The sequence below is a fragment of the Otolemur garnettii genome, unplaced genomic scaffold (genome assembly GCF_000181295.1).
Source record: "Otolemur garnettii isolate 467f Iridium unplaced genomic scaffold, OtoGar3 scaffold00032, whole genome shotgun sequence".
Lineage (NCBI taxonomy): Eukaryota > Metazoa > Chordata > Mammalia > Primates > Galagidae > Otolemur > Otolemur garnettii.
In genome coordinates, this window is record NW_003852427.1 from 9,516,995 (window position 1) to 9,541,625 (window position 24,631).

General features: G+C 42.3%; 1 protein-coding gene across 1 annotated transcript in view; it reads right to left on the reverse strand.

The window, feature by feature from the left end:
* NMNAT3 (nicotinamide nucleotide adenylyltransferase 3) overlaps positions 1-24,631 on the reverse strand; it is a 95,859-nt gene that overhangs the window by 36,375 nt on the left and 34,853 nt on the right. The window contains exon 2 of the mRNA XM_003789439.3: positions 8,730-8,879. Within this exon, the coding sequence (XP_003789487.1) occupies positions 8,730-8,838 (109 nt within the window). The 5' untranslated portion in view covers positions 8,839-8,879. The remainder of the gene's footprint in view (positions 1-8,729; positions 8,880-24,631) is intronic.

The window sequence follows — 24,631 nt, forward strand, 5'->3', positions numbered from 1 at the left end:
CGGGCTGGATTCAAACCCACCACCATAGGTGTATGTGGCTGGTGCCCTAGCCACTTGAGCCACAGGCGCCAAGCCCACTTCAGTCCTTAACATTCTCAAAAATGCCTTCCTTGGGTGCTCTATGTCAGACTGCCACACTGTCCACAGTGACGGCATTGGGAACACCCCCTTAGTGGCATCTATCACTTTGGTAATTTTGGCCTCTGTGGGACTTGATTAGTGTCCGTCCTTTCCAGGAGCATGGGGCTGCTTGTATTCCCACACATCTGGCATCTAGCACAGCACCCACCACAGTCAGTCGCTCAGTAAGCGAGTTATTGGGTGTGTGGAGGCAGCACAGCTTGGTGGTTATGAGCATGGGCTCCAAGGCAGACTGGCTGTTCTTAATCTCCCTGAGTCTTAGCCTTAGCTTCCTCATCTGTAAGATAGGCAGAATAACTACCCACCTCGCAGGGTTGTTATGAAGATTAAATGAGTTCAGCTGATGCCCTTAGAATACTACCTGGTAAATAGGAAGGATGATACCACTTTTTGTTAAATAAAATGAACAGGAGCTAAATAGTTGTTAAATGAATAAGTAGTAATGAAACTGACAAGTTTTGATAAAAATAAAAGTAGCCAAATAGAGTTTGGCCAATAGCCAAATTATGTTGACTAGAATTAACTGTCTAAAGAATAGAAAACAGAATTTAAATTTAATTTAACCTCCATTAGGAAGTTTGTTGGGAAATTTATTGACATGTTAGGACAACAACCATTTACAACTGGGAATATATCCCACATCTTAAGAGAAATGCAGGCTGAAATTCATAATGTACCCGATGAATGCTTTAGGTGTGTCTGGAGCTATTTGACTTGTCATACGTTGGGCTGAATCATCTCTGTCAAAAATCAGCAAAATAAGAATAAAAATCATAAACAAACTTTTCAAAAACCAGCAGATGCCCACTATATAAATACATCCACCAAGCTTTTGTGACTCCCCTATGAGTCCACATAGCATGTGATGCAAGGCAAGGATGTGCCTATGATTAAAAGACCACACTGTAAAGTACAGAAAATCCACAGATTCACATCGCACATCCACATTCACACCGACCCGTATCTTATTCTCAAACATTCTTTCAAGGAAAGGAGTGTGAAAAAATAGCTGGGCTCAACATTTTATCCCCTGAGCATGTATAACTTTGACAGTGTATTATTAACAAGGAAAAAAAATCTATAAATGTGGGCATCTTTTGATCTAATGTATACCTTTTTCATTATAAAGAGGTATGTTATCACAAGACTAAAATTAGATACAAGTTTAGATACATTAAAGTGCCTCTGTCGGTTTTTAAGATTATGTTGTTATCTCGGAAGACAAAGGAAGAAATGAAGGAAGGAAGGACAATTACAGATTGAAGAAGGGACGCTTGTGAAAGGGGAAAGAGTTCAAAGCAAAAGAGAAGTTAGAGCTACAGCAGCAAACGAGGAAGATGCCGTTAATTTCTATTTAATGGTACTAAACAAATTGCTTAAGCTTGCTTAATTCAATTTATATGCATGCAATATTGAATTAAAATTGTGAGTTGTTTCAGTGAAAACACATCAACAGAAGTGAGATTTAGTTTCCTTCATGAGAAAAGAAAAACTGGGGCCCAATTTTCATTCAACCTTAATTGTGAGTTGATTCAGATGGAGAGTAAAGGAACTATTTACGTATCTGTCACTGGAGAGACTATGGGTGGCTTGTGTTGCAGTGCACAGACCTGCTGGCTATAGGGGGCTGTGGCCCGTGTCTGGGGCTGAGGGTAGGAGTAGATGATGTTTGACTGTGCAGAGAAGGAAAATTCATACCATGTAACCCCCCACAACGGTAAGAAAGTCCCCATCTCGCAACTGGGTCCTCCCTACGTTACCAATATTGACCATATTGACCATATTGAATATACTATTGGATACTATTGAATATGCTATATACTATTGGCCATATTGCACACACTGAAATATGATTCTTGTCTGTCTCTGTGTTTTATCAATGCTGTTTTTTTTTTTTGGCCTATGCTGCCCCCTAACCTGTGCCTAGCTAAATCTTTTACATTCTTCAAGTCTTGGGTGTCACCTCCTCCAAGAAGCTTTCCCCAGCCCCAGGGGGAAGATGTCCCTCCTCTGCACCTGCCACAGTCACCTGCCCCCATGCAGCAAGTCTCTCACCACCCACGCTGGGCACTCCTCTGGGTGGGGGATGTAATGTAAAGAACTCTATTTCCAGCAACAGTGCCTGGCCTGGAGAAGATACAGGAAGCATCTATGGAGTATTGAAAGGTCACAACCCAATGTACAACATTCAAAGACATAGGCAGACGAGTCCATTCTGCACTTTCACAAATGACCAGTACTTTCTGTAAAGAGAGGACTAAAAATGAAGAGGGTGACTGAGGTCCTACTTCTACCTATTAATATTCCAAGTGATAGAAATCATGTGTAATATAAACATGTAACACATAGTATGTCCAATATGGTTAATTCTCTATGCATTCTGTGGTTACTACAACCTTTGGGGACCAGGAGTACTCTCTGAAATCTCACTGGGCTGTGCCAAAGCCTACTCTGAAGGCTAAAGGAAAGCCTGCAAGTACATCAAGTGTCTTGCGTCCCCAGCACAGTGTAGAGATGGAGTTGTCTGATAGGCAAAGCAGAGCACAGCCCTACCCCCTGATAGACCTCTCAACACAGACAAGTCATGAAGCCAGGGGCTTTTCTGATGAGTCAGGGCCGGCAGGAAAACCCACTCAGTAGCTAAGAGTCAAGCAGATGTTTATATCAGGCCAAGGAGAAGTTATATACTCTGAAAATAAGCTTAGTGTGTCATTCTGCACACTATTTTAGGATACAGAGGGAATACAGCCCTTTTCCTCCTGTGAGACCAATGGTACAAACTTTTCCCTAAGAGATAAGACATGTTTTATTTTAATACAACAGCAATACCATATTCGTCTTAAAAATTAAACAATATTTCTTTAATAACATCTAATTAAAACCCTGTCAGTCTTCAAATTTTGTAGTTGATTTGATTGAATTAGGATTCAAATAAAGTCCAGACATGGTATTTGATTTCTGTATCTCTTAAATCTGTAAACAGTTTCCAAATACTCTTTCTTGCTACTTATTTGTTGAAAAAATTGTGTTGTCCTACAGAATTTATTGCATTTTGGGCCAGGTGCCATGGCTCACACCTGTCATCCTACCATTCTGGGACGCTGAGGTGGGTGGATTGCTTGAGGTCAGGAGTTCAAGAGCAGCCTGATCAAGATCAAGACCCAGTCTCTACCCAAAACTAGAAAAACTAGCCAGGCATTGTGGTGGGCAACTATAGTCTCAGCTACTCAGGAGGCTGAGGCAAGAGGACTGCTCAAGGCCAAGAGTTTGAGGTTGCTGTGAGCTATGACACCAAGGCCCGCTTCCTGGGCAACAGAGTAAGACTCTGTCTCAAATAAAAAAATAATAGTAATTTGTTACATTTTATATATAACTGAAACAACCTGACAGAGTCTTTTTCAGTTTAATATTTTTACTGAGGAATGACCAATATGTAATAAACTGCACACATCGAAAGGGTATAATTTGCTGAGTCTTAACGTACGTATACATCCCTGAAACCAACGGAGAGTAACAAGCTGCCTCCAAAGTTATCACTTCCCTTCCGGCCTTTGCTGCTCCCCTGCCCCCCAGCTCCTTATCTGTTTGTTGGCAATGTTGGTTAAGATGCACTTTCTAGAATTTCATATAAATGGAATACATACATGGCTGACTTTCTTCTGACTTCTTTCACTCAGCATAATTACATTGAGATTGGTTTCTATCACTGGTTCACTCCTTTTTATCCCACCATCTATTTAAGTATTATCTAAGGATAACCCACCATCTATTTAAGTATTCACGTGTTTACGGATGTTTGGCTTGTTAACGGTTTGAGGCTGCTATATTTAAAGCTACTCTGAATATTCAGGCACAAGTTTTTGCATAAACATATGTTTTCACTTCTCTTTGCTAAGTGTCTAGGATCAGAATGGCTGAATCATGTAGTAGGTGTGCATTTAATCTTTAAGAAACTGCAGGCTGTCTTCCGCAGCCATTGCACCATTTACCTTCCCACCAGCAGTGTATACCAATTCCCAGGGCTCTACCTCCTTCGCCACACTTGGGATGGTCAGTCTTTTGTTTTAGTCATTCTATTAATAATAGGGGTACAAGTAATACCACATTGTGGTCTTTATCTGCATTTCCCTTATGCCATCAAGCACATGTTTTCACGTACTTATTGGTCATCTCAGTATCTCTTTGGTGAAGAGTGTGTTCAGATATTTGGCTCAGTTTTACTGGGTGATTATTATATGCTTAACACAAGTTCTTTATCAGATAACATCACCATACACTACTGGAGACTTTATAAACACTGTGCATTAGGCTACACTGAATTTATAAACAATATTTTTCTTTCTTCCCTAATAAATTAACCTTAGCTTAGTGTAACTCTTTTTGCTTTATAAAATTGTCATTTTTAAAAACCTTTGACTCTTTTGTAATATCACTTAGCTTAACGCACGCATTGTACCGAAATATTTTCTCTTTATATCCTTATTATATAAGATTTGTTTAAAACACACTTTATATTTTCATTTTTCAAATTTTGTTCAAAACTAACACATAAAACACATATTAGCGTAGGCCTTTACTTTTATCTCCCACCTCCACACCTTGTACCACTGAACGGTCTTTGTGTAGTAACATGCAGGGAGCAGTCATCTCCTACAAAAACAGCGCCTTCTGCTGGAAGACTTCCTGAAGCAACTGCCTGAGGCTGTTTTCCAGTTAACTATTATTTTTATTAAGTAGAAGGAGTCACTTTTAAATAATAAGTATAGCACAGTAAATATACATAAGCCAGTAACATAGTCATTTATTATCATTATCAAGTATTATACACTGTACATAATTGTATGTGCTATACTTTTATTGACTAGCAGCACGGTGGGTTTACACCAGCATCACCTCAAACACACGAGTCATGCTTTGTACTACAAGGCTATGATGTCACTAAGCAATAGAAATCTTTCAGCTCTGTTACAATTTTATGGGACCATTGTATATGTGTGTACACATGGTCTATCGTTGACTGAAATGTTGTATGGCATATGATTGTATATCCTTTCTTATGTTTATTTGGTAATTCATCTACTCCTAGTTTCTTAAGGTGGAAGTTGAAATCATTGATATGAGACATTTTTTTCTAATGCACTATTTAGTGCTATAAGATTCCTCCTAAGTACTGCTTTAGTGGCGTCCTAAATATTTTATATATTGTTTTCATTTTCATGCAGTTTAAAATGTTTTCTAATTTCCATTTTGATTTCTTTTTGTGAACCACAAGTTTTTAGCAGTATGTTATTTCATTTCTATATTTGGGGATCTTCCAGAGATCTTTCTGTTAATGATTTCTAATTTAATTCCATTGTGGTCAGAGAATATATTTTGTGTGGGTTCAATCTTCTATTTATTGAGACTTCTTTTGTGGTTTAGGATATTGGTAAATGTTCTGTGTGATCTTGAAAATAATATGTATTCTGCTAACGTGTGGCAGAGTGGTCTATAAATGTCAATTAGGTCAACTTGGTCGACAGTGTTGTTCAAATCTTCTATATCCGTATTTTCAGTGTGCTTATTCTACTAATTTGTAAGATCACTGAAATAGCTTACTCTAATTGTGGATTTGTCTATTTCTCCTTGCATTTCTATAAGATTTTGTTTCCTATTTATTTTGAAGTTCTATTATTAAGTGCAAAAAGGTTTAGGATTACTTCTGCATAAAGAATTGATGCTTTTTGTAATTATGAAATGATCTTATTTATCCCGGGTAATATTCTTTCCTCTGAAACCTACTTTCTCTGATATTAGTACAGCCATTCCAGCTTTCTTTTAACTAGTGTCAGCATGAGATAGTTTTCTATTCTCTCACTTTTAACCTATTTGTGTCTTTATATTTAAAGTATGTTTCTTATATACTCAACTATAGTTGAGTCTTGCTTATTATATCGAATCTAACCACCTGCCTTTTATAGAAGTCATTAGGCTATTTATATTTAATGTGATCATTGATAAAGTTTAGTTTGTCTCTTATCTTATTATTTGCTTTCTATTTGTCTGATCTATTTTTTGTTCCTCTTGTCCTCTTCCTTCTTTTGAATTAGCTGAATATATTCTGATTCTATTTTAATTCCTTTATATGCTTATTAACTATACCTTTAACTAATCACAGTCTACATTTAAGTGGTATCATACTACTTCATGTATAGTATTCTTCTATTTCATCCCTTCAGCCTTTATGCTACTGTTGTCATATATTTTTACTGCTACATCAGTTATAAATCCCATTGTGTATATTATTAGATATATTATTATTTTGTTTAAACTGTCAGTTATCTTTTAAAGGAAGTTAAATAATAAGAAAAAATATTATCTAATCACTCCACGTGGTTACCATTTCCAATGCTCTGCTTCCCTTTGTATAGGTCTATGATTTCTATTTGGTATCATTTTCCATCTGCCCGAAGGAATTTTGCATTTTTATAGTACAGGTTTGCTGGAGTTGAGTTTTTTCAGCTTTTGTACATCTGAAAATGCCTATGCTTTTGTTTTTGAAAGATATTTTTGCTAGATAGAGAATGAAGATAGAATTGTAGTTTGATAGTTTGTTCTTACAGTTCTTTAATGAGGTCATCCCACTGAATTCCCTTCTGATGAATTCAGTAACAAGATTATCTGCTGTCATTCTGATTTTTGTTCTTCTGTGGCTACTTTTAAGATTTTTCACTTTATTACTAGTTTTGAGAAATTTGATTATCATATACTTTGAAATTTTTTCCTTCATGTTTCTTGTGCTCAAAAGTTTATTGTATTTGTGGGTTTATTTTCATAAAATTTGGAAAAATTTTAGTCATTATTTCTTCGTATACTTTTTAGTTCCTGTTTTGTTTTCTTCTGGGAGTCTACTTACAAGTATATTAAAGTGCTGCAAGTTATCTTCCATTTCACTGATAATCTTTATTTTTAAAATTCTTTTCTCTGTATTTCATTTTAGATAGTTCATATTGTTATATCTTCACATTCACTAATCTTTTCTTCTGTGATGTCTATTAATTCTATCCAGAGTATTTTTCATCTCACACATTGCAGTCTTCAACTCAAAAGGTTTGATTTGGGTCCTTTTTTATATTTTCCATGTCTTTATTTAACTTGAATATATGGCATCCAGTTCCAGTTGTTTTCAGTTACTCTAACTGAAATAATTCTACCATCTTTCTTTATTCTAACATCTGTATCAGCTCTGGGTTTGGTTTCTATAGAATGATTTTCCTCCTAAATTTTTTTTTTTTTTGTCCAAGAACACCAAATTGTTCTCCAAAAATGTTTTATCATTTGTTCTATCACAAGTACATCAGAGTGTCTATTTCCCTTTTTATTCTATCAGCATTTAATTTTATCAATTTTTAATCTCTGCCAATCTCATAGCTAAAACTATCTACTCCTGTAACAGATATTTATTGAGCACCAACTATAAGCCCAGTGAAAGATGGTGGCAATTCTGTGATGTTCAAGCAGCCACAGCAGCTGCCCTCATGGTGCTTTTAATCTTGTGGTAGTTTATCATGTTTTTATTTGCACTTTCATTGATTGTTAGTGATTTTGAGCATCTTTCCCTAAGTTTACTGGCCACTTCTATTTCTCCCTTGGTATACGGCCTACTAATATCCACTGCCTAGTTTTAACAGAATTGCTTGACTTCTTTTTATTCCTTTGTAAGAGCTATTTACGTACTATGATTGACACCTGCTTTCATTTTTCAATAATAAAAATGCTTTGCAAATTAAGACATTTTCCTTTAAAATAAAGTAAGACTTGTACATGATTTACTAGAAGAAATGATTTACATGTTAATCAAATACTTTTTGCTATATTTAAAGTAAATATGAATTAATTCTGGTGTGAATACACTACCCTTACACTTATTGAACAATACAAAAATACAAAATACACATGACACACATAAATACATAAATAAATAATGTCACATGTAAATGACTTATATTTTTTAGAAATTATCTTAATAGATTTCAAATGCCATTTTATTCCCTTAATAATGAAATAGAAAGTAAAGGGGATAAAACGTCCCCAGATTATCTATTACCAGCTGATTAAATATTATTGGCAAAGTCAAGCCATCTGTATTGGAAATGCCGGCTAGTCAAGACTGTTAGTTTCTAATAATCTAAGATATATTTAATGTCAAAACTGCCATGTTGCACATTTTCTCAGACATCAAAGAGCATGAGAAGTTTTCCAAGGGACATGCTGCCTACTCATCAGGCTATGTAGGTAAATGTTGGGAGCACCAGGAAAGACACTCTGAGACAAAGGTTCTAGTAAGTGCCTGGTGTATTTCACATTCCTGGACTACATGAGGTAGGTAGAGAGGGAGGCCCTGAGATGTGTCCAACTCTATGGCCATGGATATTACCTGTACATGTCATAAGACCATAGGACATCAGCCCTCTGAATATGATGGAGAAAACGTATGCCACCAGTTATGCTGAGCCATTTTAATACTGGTGATGATGACAGCAGTCTGCAAAGCCCCATGAGGCCCAACCCACCAGTTTTTCTGTTGGACTTGGGGCCCCCTGACCAACCTGTTTGGTGTAGGTGGTCTCTGGCCACCTCAAACAAGCGCAGGTGCATGTTGGTGATGGGATTGAAGGAGCCACAGGCCAGGAGCACCACAGGGATTCGGCTCTTCATCTTGTCAGGGACATCCACACCCACAGCAGTGGCCACCCTGTCTTTAAATAGGGACAAAAACTCAATTCAGGGAGTTGGCACCAAAACAATTGTTCAGATCAGTATCTCTAAACCAGACACAAGGCATTACTCCTCACTTGTAAGATGACCAAGGAGGCAATAAAAATAGCAACATTTATGGAGGCTCACTATGGACCAGGAACTATGCCAAGTGCTATACCAAGGTATACATCTTCTCTTGCCAAATCCTTTTTAACACTGAGTGGTTACTCATATAGCCTAGGGACCTTAGAAGCTGCTGGGTCAGGATGAGAACCCTGGCTGCCTGACCCCAGAGCTTATGTTCTGTTCTTAACCTCCACACTCTCCCTGAGCTCTGGTGGGTCACCCTGGGACCAAAAGGAGGTCTGTGGGCCTCCTGTAATGTCATCTCAGATGGTCCAAATAGAACTCACCAAGTCCCAGAGTAGACCAGCACTTTAAAAAAACTTTTATTTTGAAATAATTTCAGCCATTGAATAAGAGTTGCAAACTTTATACAAAGAATTTTATATACTTTTCACCCTGATTCCCCAAATGGTAACATTTTACAAAATTTGCTTTATCATTCATTCTTTCTCCATATGCACACACACCTGTATACACCTGTATCTATTTTTTCTAAAATGTTTGTAAGTTATAGATATGATACCACCTTACCTCTAAATACTTCAGTATGTATTTTCTAAGAACAAAGACATTTTCTTTCACAATTGACAAATGATTAAAATCAGGAAATCAGTATTGTTATAGGACTATATCAAATCTACAGAATGTATTCAGATTTTACCTGTTTTCCTTTTTCTGGGCCCAAGTATTTTGAAAGGGCTCAGCCCATCCTCGGGCCTCTCCACTCTGTTGCTTCCAGCACCATGGTAAGGTTAAGGGTGAGAAGGACCTAGCCTGGGCTCCAGGGCAGGCTGGCAGACATAGCTCTCCTGCCTCTGAGATGCCGCCTCCCAGAGGTGATGGTAAAGAGCTCCCCTGGAGGTGGGCTTGGGTCTGACTGCTAGTTCTACCTCTCACTGGCTTTGAGACCAAGGGAAAATCACAGCCCCTCTCTGAGCCACAGCTTCCTCATCTGCAAAGTGGGGATAATATTATTTACTCTTATAAGGTTGTAGGGAGGACAGGTGAGTTATATATAGAAAGAAGTAGTTAATAAAGTATATAAGAAGTATTTAATAATAATTGTTGTGGCTGGGCTGCTGTTGATGACAAGGGTAAAAAGATGCTGCTGGTGACCCTGACAAGGGAGAGGAGACAGGAGAAGGCAGTGTGCCGGTACTGGGCAGCATTTACAATGGTTCCCAATGATCTTCCTGTAGTCACCTCTAATCCTTTCCCCTTGAGTAAGGGCTACACTGGGTAACTCTAATGAATAGAATACCACAGAAGCAGTGGGATGCCATTTCCAAGATGAGTTTATAAAAGGGCCTGGATCCCTTTGCCCTGCCTCTTTCGCCTTCTCCCTAGCTCACTCCGATGAAGCCAGCTGCCATGTTGTGAGCTACTTCACGGAGAGGCCCATGGACCAAGGAACTAACAGAGACTTCTGGTGGCCACCAGCCCATGAGGAACTGTGTCTGCTATGTACATAAGCCTGGCTGTAGATCTTCCCCCAGTCAAGTTTTCAGATGAGACTAAGGCCTGTCAACCCCCTGGTTGAAGCTTTATTAGAGACTCTGAGCCAGAAGATGTAGCTATATGTGGATACGTGACTGATAGGACCTATGAGATAATAAAAATAACAAACAAATGTGCTGTTTTAGGCTGCTACATTTTGAGGTAGGTTGTGATGTAGTGATAACGAACACAGTGTCCAACAGGAGGGCAGCATTCAGTTCCTTCCTTCCATTTTGCAGCTATGGGGGCCTTGGCTGAGATCCTGCAGTTCTAGGGATAACACGGAGAGCTCTCAGTCACTGAGCTTGAGACCCTCTTGGTATCTAAGGATGTATTTAACCTGGCCCCCACTGTCTACTTCTCCAGTCTTTAATCCAGCTTCCTACTGTATTCTTCAGCAGCAATGAACTATCTTTCAGTCGTTTCTTTGTGAGTGTATCACAGCTTCTGCTTCAAGTTTTAGTACATGCTACTTTGGTTTCCTCCAACCAGAACACCCTAAGTACACGCCAATCTGTGAGGACTCAACTCAGTTGATCACATCAGTTATAACACCAATCACTCTATGATGACTACCTACTAGGGGTCTGTATCAGATAGGGATGCCTTGGATGCAAATCCCAGAAGGCTAACCTTAGTGGCCTAATAAAACAGAGGTTCACTTGTTTCTCACATGACAAAAAGTCTAGAAGTGGGCTGATGGCATTAGATCATGCTCAACAATGACCTGCAATTCTCTCTGTCACAAGATTGCTGCTGCAGTGACAACCATCATGACCTCAATTAAAGTGAGGAAGAGGAGCAGGGACCTGTACCAGACTGGGTATCCCTTTTAATCAAGGGTGCAAAACCACTCTAGCTATGGCAGAGGCACACATGGAACTTCACATCATCTCCAGTGGGAGCTGCAATGGAAAGGGGACTGGGAATTAGATTAGCTAATCCACAGTGGCCACCACAGAGTTGGGGATCCAGCTGTCTGAGAGGTGGGAGTGTGGAAGGCTGCTGAGATGGCTTCTCTGACACCCAGCTTGTGTTAGCTTATCTGACTTACCTGGAGTAGCTTGAATGCCACATTCTATTGAAAAACCCTGCCAAGATATCTTTCCTACTCACCAGACAGTAAAATCTTTAAGAGAGAGTGGTAGTGTTTTCTTTGCCTTTGATCTCAGCTGCAAGCAGAGAGGCTTGGGGCTCAGTGAAGACTGATGCAGGGCACTGACCCACCTCCTGGTAGAGGGAGGGCCTGCTGCACCTCCTACTATACACAGAGAAGTTGTTCTGGATGTATTATGAGCTGCAGTGTGAAGATGAAAGCTCTTGGCTGAGGCAGCTCTTGGTCTCTTCAAGCTTCCTTTGAGGTAGCAGGGGAAGAAGGCAGTCAACAGGCTGCTGCTGCTTCCCAAGGAGGTTGAATGGTTTAATAAGATATTATTTGCAAAATGTGCCGAGCTATTCACAAGAGCAGCCTTATGATGAGTGTATTTGAAGACGGTGGCTGTTTTTCACAACTACTATGAAGCCTTTCAAAATTCTTTTTCATTTTGACAAAATATAAATTGCAAGAGCCATTAAAACATGTAACTGCAGCATCTCAGGCAACCTGGGATTTTGACCCATTTTTCCAAAAGTTCCCCTAAACTGTAAATTACAACATTTGTTTGAATGGTAGTATCAACCACAATGAAGTATGATACTGGGAAGGAGAATAAATTACCTTTATTACGTGCTTCTTTTTCTTTCTTTGCTGTGGGCATACTGCACTAACAGTGACTGTGCCCTGTCTGGGCCACATCTCAGGCTGGAGGACAAAGTGAATGCACATTCCTAGACTTAGCAACAAGGTCACTGTGCTCTGGTACCATGTGTCTACTCCAACTGGCTTCAACCAAACACTCTTTAAAGCCAAACTTAGAGATAAATGATGACAGCATTGAAAAGGACTCACTCCAGGGGTCCACCAGCAGAATAAATGGGTCTGATTTGAGTGCAAACCTCATTAGACACAAGGCAAGATGCAGGCCATAGAAGTAACCCATCTGCTCTTACCATCAAATAGTAATATCTGGGAGACGAAGCAAGTGAGAGAGAATTTTGCTGTTGGGAAACGGTTCTCATCAATATGCATTTAATGGTGGCCCACAGAGTGAGCAGCGATTGCTGCTGCAGGATTTAACCAGTTGAGAAGGCAGCATGTGGGCTTCTTGGAATTTATCATTAAATTGGAGACAAGGCAAACAGTTTCCTCCTTTGGTCCTGCCCCCTTTCCACACCACCTCCTCTCACCTCACAAGTATCTAGATAGACTTTCATCCTGCTCCTCAAACACGACACGCTGCTTCTGCCAATGTGGTTATGACCACCTGAAACTTGATCTGCCTTCGTGGCTTCTTCCTGGAACATGTTCTCCTTCCCCACTGTGTTGACACTGTCCCTGCTACACATTTTATTACTTTATCTCTCATCACCATGGCACTGTCATTGCTTCTTTTCCGTGTTGCTCTTCCTCAATTAGAAGGTAAACTCCGAGAGGGTGGTTTTTTATTCATCTTGATCCCCTCAACTCCTGGCCCTGTGCCTAGCACATAACAGGTGCTCAGTAAATGTGTGTGGAATGAATGAGTGAGGGACTGTTTCTGACCATGTGTTTTCGTCAGATACCACCTCCACTCTTCAGACTGGGCCTTACAGAGATATAAAGTGAACTTTCCAGCTTCCTGGATGCTTAAGATCCCCACCCCCAGCCCCATTCTACCCAACTCAATCTGAAATCAAACCAGACAACCCTCCCACCTTGTTATGCCCTCTTCAACACTAGGGTCTTGTCAACAGGGATATACTGAGGTCGTCCCTCCACCTAGGGTAACTGGATGGCTGCGGCTTTGCCAGGACAGAGCCTGCTCCCTTTTAGGTCCCACCTCCCAGCATTGCCTGCCCTTCCCAAGATGCATCACTACACCAGTTTTCAGAGAGAAGACAGTTTCTCCCCACCAGCCAGGCCTCTGGCATGTCCCTACCCCCCATCTACCTACTGGCAGCTGTTTATTAAGTATGTACTATGGGCCAAGCCCTCTTCCAGGTGCTAGGACACAATGGGAGGCAAAACAGATGTGGCCCTGTCCTCAGAGACCTTCCACTCATCTTTGTGAAGGAAAATTCAGTGCACAGTAACCACTAGGATGAGGGCTCAGGGCTTAACATCTCACTACAAGAGCTGAAGATGGCCACCTCCTTATCTTTGGAACCTATGAATATGTTACAGTACATGGTAAAAGGGGTTTTGCAGATATGATTAAGCAAAGAATTGTGAAATGGGAAAAGTATCCTGGATTATCCAGTTTTATCATGCAAGTCCTTATGGGAAGGGGAGTAAGAAGGTCAGATCCAAGGAGGAAGACAATATAAAAAGCAGTGGTTGGAGAGAAGGTGCTAGGAAGGGGCTATGAGCCAAGCAATGCAAGCGGCCTCCAGATTCTAGAAAAAGCAAGGCAAAGACAGTCTCTAGAGCAGGGGTCCTCAAACTTTTTAAATAAGGGGCCAGTTCACTGTCCCTCAGATCATTGGAGGGCCGGACTGCGGGCCCTGGGACAAGTTGGCTGCTAAGCAGGACAGGCAGCAGTGGCAAAAACATCTAGCAGGCCAGATAAACGTCCTAGGTGGGCTGCATATGGCCCATGGGCCATAGATGGAAGATGCCTGCTTTGGAGCCTCCAGAAAGAATACAGGCTTGTGTTTACTCCTGACCCCCAGAATTTGGAGAAAATTAACTTGTGTTGTTTTAAGCCACATATTAGTCTCCTCCAGTGGTTGTGATGATCTATTACAAAGCCACAGGAAGTGGACACACTCACCTACGCAGAGGCAGGCTGTCACAAGTGAGCTGGATTCGGGAGAGAATGGGAATTCAGACATGCAGGAGCGTTGTGAATGCTGTGTCAGGTGCAGGGAACAGCACAGCAAAGGCCCAGAAACAACCACCACAACCAAACTGCTTAAGGTAGGGAATGCCTTAAGGTAAAAGGCATCAGCCTGGTGGCTCACGTGAGCTCTGAGCTCTCATGTGAGTGGCTCAAGATGCAGCTGCAGAGTGTGGAAGGATCACACAGACCTCGGGGGCCTACGGAGATTAGATATTATCCCATGGCCAAGGAGGAGCCTCTGAAAGATTTTAAACAGGAGTGTGACTTACTCGGATTTCTGTTTCAGAAAGGGCACTCAAGTGATCCCAGAATGGTGCATCAGGAGGCCCTGGATGGCAGGGAAAGCCTCAGGAAGGCCAGCTGCCCCGGGCTCTTCTGCCTGGTGAAGGCTCAGTGGCCCCCACGTTCTTGTGGCTTACATCTGGTCTCCAGCTTATTGGGGGTGGCTTTTTCTGTGGCTCACATCTCACCTCAATGTGATGCTGACCAGTGCCCCACACGCACTAAATTCTAACTCAGCGTGTACCCCTCAGCCCATTTGTCACAGAGGCACAGATAGGAAGGCGAGCCGAGAAGGTTAAGTGCTGTCACTGCAGATGTAATGTGCTAATGCTCACCGCTTGGGAGGCAGTCAATTTACCTTTCCTTACAGTGAGCACCTCTAACTGGCCCAGGCCCCAGGAAAGTGGCTGAAAACATTCCTGTTTATTATAGACATAAAGCAGATGGCTTCAGGCAGAATGGAAATGGATTCTACAAACATCTTTCATTACACAGACCTCTTGACCGGACTCCTCATCTTAAAGAAAACAGGAGATGCGGTTTGTATGTGGGGTTGACGACCACATTTTTCAAGACTCGGGGAAATCATTTCCATCTGTACAAGTGTGTCAGCTTCTCCAGGGCAATCAACCTTCACGCGAACTCGGTACTTTTTCTTTTCAACTTTGCTGGATTCGCCCACTGTTGCTATGGGCACACAGCACTGCTGACAACAAAAGCAGTGGAAGGCATCTCTGTTGGTATGAAGATCTTCTGTCAGTCCCTCCTTGGGGTAAACAAACATGTCAATTAAGCACTCATCTTAATTGTGAGGCTCTCAGGAAAGCCGGCAGACTGCTCTTCAGTTTTGAGAACTTTCGAAAGATTTGAAGGAGTTCAAGGAACGGAATGAAGTCTCTGCAATGCCACACTCATGAGTTTGGAACTAATTTCAATTGCTATTGCAACAAGGGAATAGATTAACAGCTACTGGGCTCACTGAGTGATAGGCTGGGCACTGTGCTCAAACCTTGATACATAATGATGCTAATTCTTTCAACATGCCTAAAAGGGAAGGGTTTGTGTTTGCTTTCTGGTGAAGAGCCTAATCGACTTCCCTTGAGCTCTGTGAGACACATGGAAAATGTAGATAATTACATATATAAGTAGATTTATATGCATATAAATACATATACATATAAAATATCCATACGTGTATAAATATATATGTATGTAACATGCACGCATACATACCTGGAGCTCTGTGGGAGTTTTAGAGTTGACCCACCTAGCACCTAGCTCATAGGAGCTTCTCCAGAACTATTAGCTCCTTTCTCTTTCCTTTTATTATGTTTAAAACCGAATCCATTCTTTGCTACACCTGCTTCCAGATGCTTGTTTACCTTGCATGAATAAGACCATGGCATTTTTTTTAGTCACCTGTCACCCAGCTCTGGCAGCCCTGGGCACACATTCAGCACCTCCTGCCTGTGCTCAGACCTGCCCGGCCTGGAGATGTCACCATGGACAGGTACCCTTGAGGAAGGCCAATCCCACTGTCCTTGACAGTGGGTGATGCCATGACTAATTTCTGGCTAGTGAACTTCGAATGAAAGTGTTAGGTGATACTCCCAGGAATTCTCCTTACAACAGAAAGCCCTGACTTTCTCCTCTTCTCCACTCTTGCCCCGTGGAATGTGACAGCTGGAATGTGACAGCCATACTACATCTTAGACCCTAAGGACAAGGACCAATTAAAGTTTGACAAAGAATAATCTAAGAAGCTGGGCATAGTGGCTAATGCCTATAATCCTGGCCACTTTGAGATGCCAAAGAGATAGGATCATTTGAGTTCAGGAATTCAAGACCAGCCTAAGCAAAAGCAATACCCTGTCTCTACTAAAAACAGAAAAATTAGCTTGGTGTAGTGGCGGGCACCTGTAGTCCCAGCTACTCAGGAGGCTGAGGCAGGAGGATCACTTGAACCTAAGACTTTGAGGTTGCTGTGAGCATGTCTGATGCCATGGCACTCTAGCCTGGGAAATAGAGTGAGACTCTTGTCTCAAAAATGAAAAAAGAAAAGAAATGAGATTAAACTGAGAGAAAATCAGGACTCTGATGTCCCTGAAGCTGTCACACCAGTCCCAGACTATCTAACACCTCCTGATCTTTTACTTGGAGAAGAATTAATCTTCCAAGCCACTATTATTTTCCAGTTTTTTTCTGTTAAATGTAGCTAAACTTAATTTTTTTTTTTTGAGACAGATTCTTGCTTTTTTGCCCAAGCTAGATTGCCATGACTTCAGCCTACTTCATAGGAACCTCAAACTCCTGGGCTCCAGTGATCCTTTTGCCTCAGCCTGCTGAGTAGGTGGGACTACAGTGCCTGCCACAGTGTCTGGCTAATTTTTCTATTTTCAGTAGAAATAAGATCTTACTTTGCTTAGGCTGGTCTTGAGTTCCTGACTTCAACCATCCTCTTGCCTCAGCCTTCGAGAGTGCTGGGATTATAGGTGTGAGCCACTGAGCTCAGCTACTAAATTTAATTCTATCTGTTATACTGATATCCAATAAAGAAAAGTATGGACACTTTTAGAAGTTTCTATTGCCCCAGATAAACCTATTTTATATGCAGAAACTCAAATGGACATTGTTTAAAAGAGAAAATATACCTATGAAAAAAATCTACCACAACTTAATTTTTTACATGAATTTTTCATAGGAGGAAAATTCCTTACTCAGGACTCTGCAAAGCTAAAACGTGCAGCAGCAAATCTGCTTTCTTGTAGATCACAAAACCCAGACGCTGTCCTATCTACTTACCCCCCCAAAACAGATTCATTATAGTTTGTTGTCACACTCTGCTTTGAGTGGGCATTTGCCATATGGCTTGGCAGTTTAATGGTTTTCTGATACTTGACAAAAATGAAGCACAATTATTTCACAAGGAGCTTGCGTTCCTAGATGGGTCTTTTCCAAATAACAGCTGTGCCTCAAAATTGAGTTACTCAATTTGCAATTTGTGGACAAAATACTCAAACATTTACAAGTGAGCAAAACCTCAAATCACTTGGGCTATTTCCAGGCGTCAGAGTTTATGAAGTTTTAGTAATGTTATGAGTGTGCAGCTGTCAACAAGCTCAAGCCAACCACCAGGTCCTGCAGGCAGCAGTGATGTCCTACTTAACAGGCCATGTGGAGTTGGCCACAAACCTATGGGAAAGAATGAACATGAGAGATGGAAGCATGACCCCCAAGGCCGACAGATCACATACCTAGTCCCTCCTTTCCATTCCCTACCATGTTGGTGTAGGTGACACACAAATCTATGACTCTCATCTTGACCTTGCTTGTGGGCTCTTATGATCCATGGATGTCCACATGGCATTGGCTTGATAACAAAGTCAGTAGGCACTTCCTAACTGAGTGACCTTGACGGAGTATATCAGTCAGGAGAAGCCAGGTGAGGTATATTAACAAGCAACTTCAGAATCTCTGTGGCCTAAAACAATAAAAGTTTATTTCATGTTCATAATACACACCCCTTCCATGCTGGTTGGGGGCTCTGTTCTGTGGCATCTTCGTCCCTCAATCCAGGACTCAAGATGACAGATGAACTACTATTTGGAATATAGTCAACCACTGTAGCAGAGAAAAAGGTAGCCCTGGAAGGTCCTTCACCAGTAATTTTATGCTTGGCCCCAATTGGCACATGTCACTTCCATAGACTCCGCCAACTACAGAGAGCTTGACAGTATAATTGGACTTTGTGTGCTGAAGGTAGAGAGCCAGAAATATTGGGCAAATATCCTTTTGCTTACTACAGTGACTTAATCAACCACTCTGAGCCTCAGTGGCCCATATGGAAAACAGAGATAGTCATATACATGTTGGTACCTCCCAGGAGTGTCATCAGAGTTGACCCATAAAGAGCACTCAGAATAATGCCTGGCTCAGAGGAGTTTTATTCAGAAATATTAGCTCCTTTTCTTTCCCTGTGTTCAAAACATAATTCGCCATCTCCTACACCTGCTTCTGGCTGTCTGTACCTTTTATGTGAGAAAGATTCTGCCATTCTTCCAGTCACTTATGATCAAAATCTGCTAGTCAGCTAAGACATCTCATCCTTCATCACACTCCTCTCTACCCCAGGCAAATTAGTCTCCATGCACAGCCAATATTCCTTGCATAAAGGCTTCGCTTTCCACTACTACTACTGAGACCAACATACTATATGTAGGACTTCATTACCTTATTGAGTCCACTCAGGATTTCTGAAATTGCAAACAAGTGAAACAAGCTCTGGTTACTTTGGTGCCCCTCCCCACCAAAGGCAAAGCAGTGAAGGAGCATGCAGAGTTGTCAGAAGGCTGCCAGCCATCTCACAGAAAAAAGGAGGAGGTAAACATGAGATCTCAGGGTGGACAAGGGGCAGGACAGTGCCACATCTCAGTATGGACAGGGTCTCATGGTACAGCCATGGTCACTGGGGCCCACACCACTGGACAATGCCATTCCTCTGGAAGGGTGATTGATTGTGGGTTGGGACAGCCCCACCCCATCCCCAGTGAAGGCCTCTACACTTGTTAAGGTGACAGAAACTCTAGAACCCTTTCCCTACCACCAATTTGGCGTCATCCAGTTTATTCTCAATATGCTAAAGCCTGGGTTACCACTCAAACTAATGTGATAAACTATTGGGTGTTTATCATGCACCCACTATTGTACAAAATCTGGGCTCTTATGTCAACCCAGTGATAAACTACTGGGTAATTTTTTCTCCACTGGCATTTACTTGTTAGGCCATGTCCTTCATCTGCCATCAGGACTTTGGAGATTTTGACCTCACTCTACTGCTCCTACTTATCCCCCAACTGCCCTCCGGTTTCCCTGCATATACTCCATATACTCACCACACTGGGATCACACGCCACCCTCGGATGTGTCCCCTCAGCACCCTGTGTCTCAGGCCTCTGTTTATGCCATTTCCTAGTGCTGAAGTGTTCTCTTCCCTGTTGGCCTTCCTGTGGGCTTTCCTGGTGACCCACCTGGGTCAGTGCTCCCCCCCCCGAACTCTTAAAGGTAACACTGTCCATTCTCTACTTTTGAGTCCCATTCTTTTCTTGCCTAGCACACTGTAAATCCAGAGGGCAGGGATCCTATGGGGCAGCGGTTCTCAACCCGTGGGTCATGACCCACAGGAACTGTATTAAAGGGTTGCGGCATTAGGAAGGTTGAGAAGCATTGCTATAGGGTCTTAGGAATATTCACTTCATTCACTGGGGGACAAGATGCAAGTAAAAAGCAGATCCACATGGGAGCCAGGGAGCAACAGCCACTTCATGGCAGGGACCAGGCTGAAGTAGGTTGAAGCAGCTGAGGAAGAAATACCTCCTACATCAAAATAGCAGAGCCCTGGGCTTGTCCGCTCTCCCATCCCCATTCTTGCTTTCAACATCTGGCACTTCTGGTTTTTCCAGTTTGCTTTATCCCTTGAGTTTCTGTGTCCCAATATCAGTTCTTTTCCCAACTTAAATTTTGCTTTCATCGCATAAACTGTGTCTGCTGCCTTGGCTGCATCCTACCTGAGGACCCTGATTCCTGATCCCCACCTCAGAGGCATCATTTGATACCTCTGTATTCTCCCGCCTCTGACCTGCCTAATCGAGGCCCCATTCCAGTCCCGTGGTGAGCAACATACCCTGTTTAGTGTTGGGAACACAGTTCTGCCCCTCTACAGCCCCAAGGGCTTCCCTGTGCAGCAGCAAAATGCAGAAACCACCATTCACAACGCTCAGGGGCCGGGAGGCATTTGGCCTCTTCCCTCTCCCTAGCCTTGTCGGCTGGCCAGTGCAACCTCTGCAGTGTCTTTATGATCCACCTCACTCAAACCTCGCCAGCTCACCAGCGCCACCTCTGTGGTGTCTTTATTATCCACTCTCTCAAACTCCACAGTCGTTGCCTTAGATCGGGGTTCATTATTTCTCAAGTGGACCTGTCTCCTGCTTCCAGCGTTACCCCTCTGATCTATCCTCCACACTGCTGCCTGAGGATTCTAACATGCACATCAACATGTTGATTCCCTGCTTAATCCTGTTCTCCACCAGGCAGATTCTGGATCATCTTGAAACTCTTTACTGTGTCATCCACAGCCCTTTATCTGGTCATCTCCTGTTTTCCAGCCTTATTACTTACCCTCTGGCCCCCTCCCATGTCTATACCATTGGTGCTTTTCATCCTCTCTTAAGCACTCTGCTCTCTCTCATCCATTTAGGATGAGAGTTTATCTATTTATGGGCTACATCATTAGGGTTCACCTCCTCCAGAAAGCTTCTCAATGCCTCTTCCAAGCTATGTTGGGGTCCCCTTGTCTGGCCTTGCACATCCCCTTGAACCCTTCTCTTTTATATCTAATCCTATCTTCCTTTACTCTCTGTCCATTGTCTATCCTACTGGACAATGAGTTCCTTGAGGGCAGAAGATATGTTTTGTTTTATATATCCTCAGCTCCAAGCACACAGCCTTGCACAGAAGGCTTAAAACGTGTGTGGAATACTCTAATGTATGGATGTGTTCAAGGCAAGGATAGTGTTGGGAGGCAATTATTCCTGGGATGATCATGTTTCCACATATCTTTCAAACAAGGCACTGACTGCTCATTGCTCTGAACTATCGTTCAAAGAAATGTGTACAGCCAATAGCAGCCTGGAAGATAGAGATACTGTCTCCTGCTGGGCCAAAGGAAGGTTTAGTTACTATCTTAGTATAATAAAGATAATATCTCTCTTTGGAGCAAAGCAGAGGCATGTTTACTGCCCTGATAAAATATCTAGGTTCTCTACTCACAGGGTTGTTCTCCTGTAACACAGCCCACTGTATGTGTGGGTGCTACCTGGCTCTCTTTACTTTACGCTGTGGAAACTGTGGCTTGGGGAAGTGGCACAAGAAAATGCTGACATCAGGCTTCTGTTGTTGTAGTGAGTAATGAAATCTTTTGTCTCTGGCCCAGGTGCTTCATGTCTTCTGCCAGCATCCATGGAGCTATGGAGGCTAACTTGTCAGACCCTTTACAGTTCTTGACAGACAAGAGGGTCAATTCTGGATGCTGCTGGTGACCCAGGAAATACCATAGTAGGAGGGACAGTCAAGAAAGATGTTGAAAAGATAACAGAGGTCATGAGGCCCTGGACACACTGCTTCCATGCATAATACAAGTCCTTACTTTTGTCAGGAAGAAACTAAGAAAAAAACAATTGTCTACAACTGTAGCACAGCTGTCCTCATGTGGAGGGGCCAGGGAAACCCCTTTCTCAGTGAGGAAGTGCATGGTGGGACTGGAAGGTGGAGGGCAGGACAGATTGCTTAGAGCTGTGGTTGCATAAGCATCCTAGAACTCTCCAGTAGAGTGGTAACATGAGCATCAGTATGGGTGATGGGATTCTGGACAAGAGAATGAAGCCCAGGGGTTAGGGGTCCAGTGTCTGCCCTATGGGACCTGCCCTGTGCCTCAGTGGGCAGAAGCAGCCAGATGGGGAAAGAACTCAGGAGGCCAACCAAAAGGGCAGCTTTTTGGTTTTGAGGAATGAAGATTTTCTGACAAAAGAGAAGGAAAAATTGCTGAGGAACATAGGGTAACTGCTGTCTCGCCCATGCTACTGTCAGCTGATCCCTAAGATTTCAAATCCCCTTGGACTGAATTTTAGGGCCAGGTCTAAAATGTAATCTAAAAATTCTAACAAAGAGCTCATCTTCTTTGAGCTTATTTGTTCCTTTCCTCCAAAAGAAAACAAGATACCATTGCTACCAAGCTCTGCAGGGCAACAGAGGACAATACAGAGATCCTGAAACACCTGGGAAGGGAGGAACTTGGTGAGGCTCTCCATGACAACAGAACAGACCAGTGGGGACTCAGCCAATCACAGCAGGGGGCATGCAGGCAATAGGCTCGATGCTCAAGGATAGCGGTTCACCTGAGCATTTCACTGGGCAAGTGCCATAACCAAGTTCAGAGCCATTCTCTATAGTCTCAGGTAATGTAATTTCCTCTAGAAAGTCTAGGCCAAGCAGCCCATCTTTCCTTCTTTATTGAGAAGAATATGAGCAAATGGCTGTGCTGATGAGCAGAGAACTGCAAATCTGGTCAGTGATCTATGAAGTCAGGGGAGACCTGAGCCAGGTTTGGGCTGTGATTGATTAAATTTTTTAACTGAGTTCTTCCAATATATATTTAATGATATGCATAATTGCTATTATGTTGGCGGGAAATTAGGCCAGAAGGGTGGGCAGTTCATAGTAACAACTTTAGTCTATGATTTTTAAATAGATAAATCTTATTTTATCTCTTCCCTCAGTTATTGCTTCAGAATCCACAAGTAGGACTGGCAGAACAGCCTCTGTCCCTGTCCCCACCAAAGCCTCTGCACAGGTGAACATTCTGTGTACATAAAGATACACACACTCAAAACTGTGACCAGCAGAAAGCATCTCACTGGCCTTGAACTGAGGTGGCCTGTGCTCATACATGGGGGACCTCTAGAATGGAAAAAGCTTGGTATTCACGAGGTACGTGACATTGAGCAAACCCTTTAGTCCTCTATAAAATGTGGATAACCCATCATGCACCTCTGGGGGTTCTGTGAAGATGAACTAAAAGACACCTGAGGACTATGCCTCCTACACTTCTTTAAAAGGAGGAGAAAGCTTTCCATTTTACAGCCAGGCAATAGGATTTACCTGTGCTAACCTCGTGACAAGACACTACTATTCATGACAAAGTCCACCTGTCCCCTCAAGAGCAGGCCAAATGAAGTCATTATTTGTGTGAGGGGGTCCAGCCCTGCATTCCACACAAGTGGAGATTTAATGGATTCAATGTTCTAGCTAACTTGTACCTGGTTGGAGCAGTCTAAGAAGCCAGATACATCTGCCAGCAAGTTATACATACTACCTCCTCCAAAGTGAGGACTTACTGACCTTCCTTACTATGTATTAAAAACTAGCAAGGAGTTAATTTGCTTCTATGGTTTCCAAAGAACTAATGTATTTATCTGCATACTTGGTCAATGGCTTTTTACTAGGCCACTGTGATACCTGGCAATCTCTAAGTGTATACATCACACACGTAGAATTCCCTGTAGTTGGAGCAGACAGCCTGCCAGGGGTTCAGTAAAGGAGGGACCTGGCTACAGATGAACAGGTAGATCCCCAGGCTTTAAGGTCAAAGAGCAGAACTGGAATCCAGTCAGGCCATGAGACTAACAAGTATTCCATGCCCAGAGGTTTTGCTGAAGTCCAGGGCAGACATCTGGACATACCAGCTCCAAAATTAACATGGTAAAGCTTTACTCCACAGGCATCCAACTCATGTGAATTCACTTGAATGGGCTGGCCTCACCATATCAATAAAATAATAATTTAAGTAGTATAAAACATAGGCTGACATAAAATGATTTAGGCTGTCTTCCATGAACAGATGTTCCAGAGGGACTGTGGTGCAGCCACACTGGTCCTTCCTATAGCACAGCAACTCCCCTGTTTCCTGGGTAACCATCCCGATTTTGTTCTGCTTCAGGGATGAAGGGTGCAGATCCAGACAGGAACCAGAGCACCATATCCACCATGCTGTCCCATCACTTTCCAGTGACTGGTCAGGTGTAGGCATGTGACTCAGTTTTGGCCAACAAGATACCAGAGGAAGCACCTGGAGACCTAGAGAAAGATTTTTCCAGGTGCTAAAAGAATGCTGATGGAAGGCTTCTTTTCGGTGTAGGGATGTGATGCTTTGAAAGACCATGAAGGGAAGCCCTAGAGTGCTGCACTAATCTTGTATAGTACTCCTTTCTTTAGACTTATTATTCTATGAACTGCTAAACTAGCTTTACTGCTGAAGCTCTGCTAGTCAGGTATTCAGGGACTTATGGCCCAAGTCATCCAAAGAGATACACCTC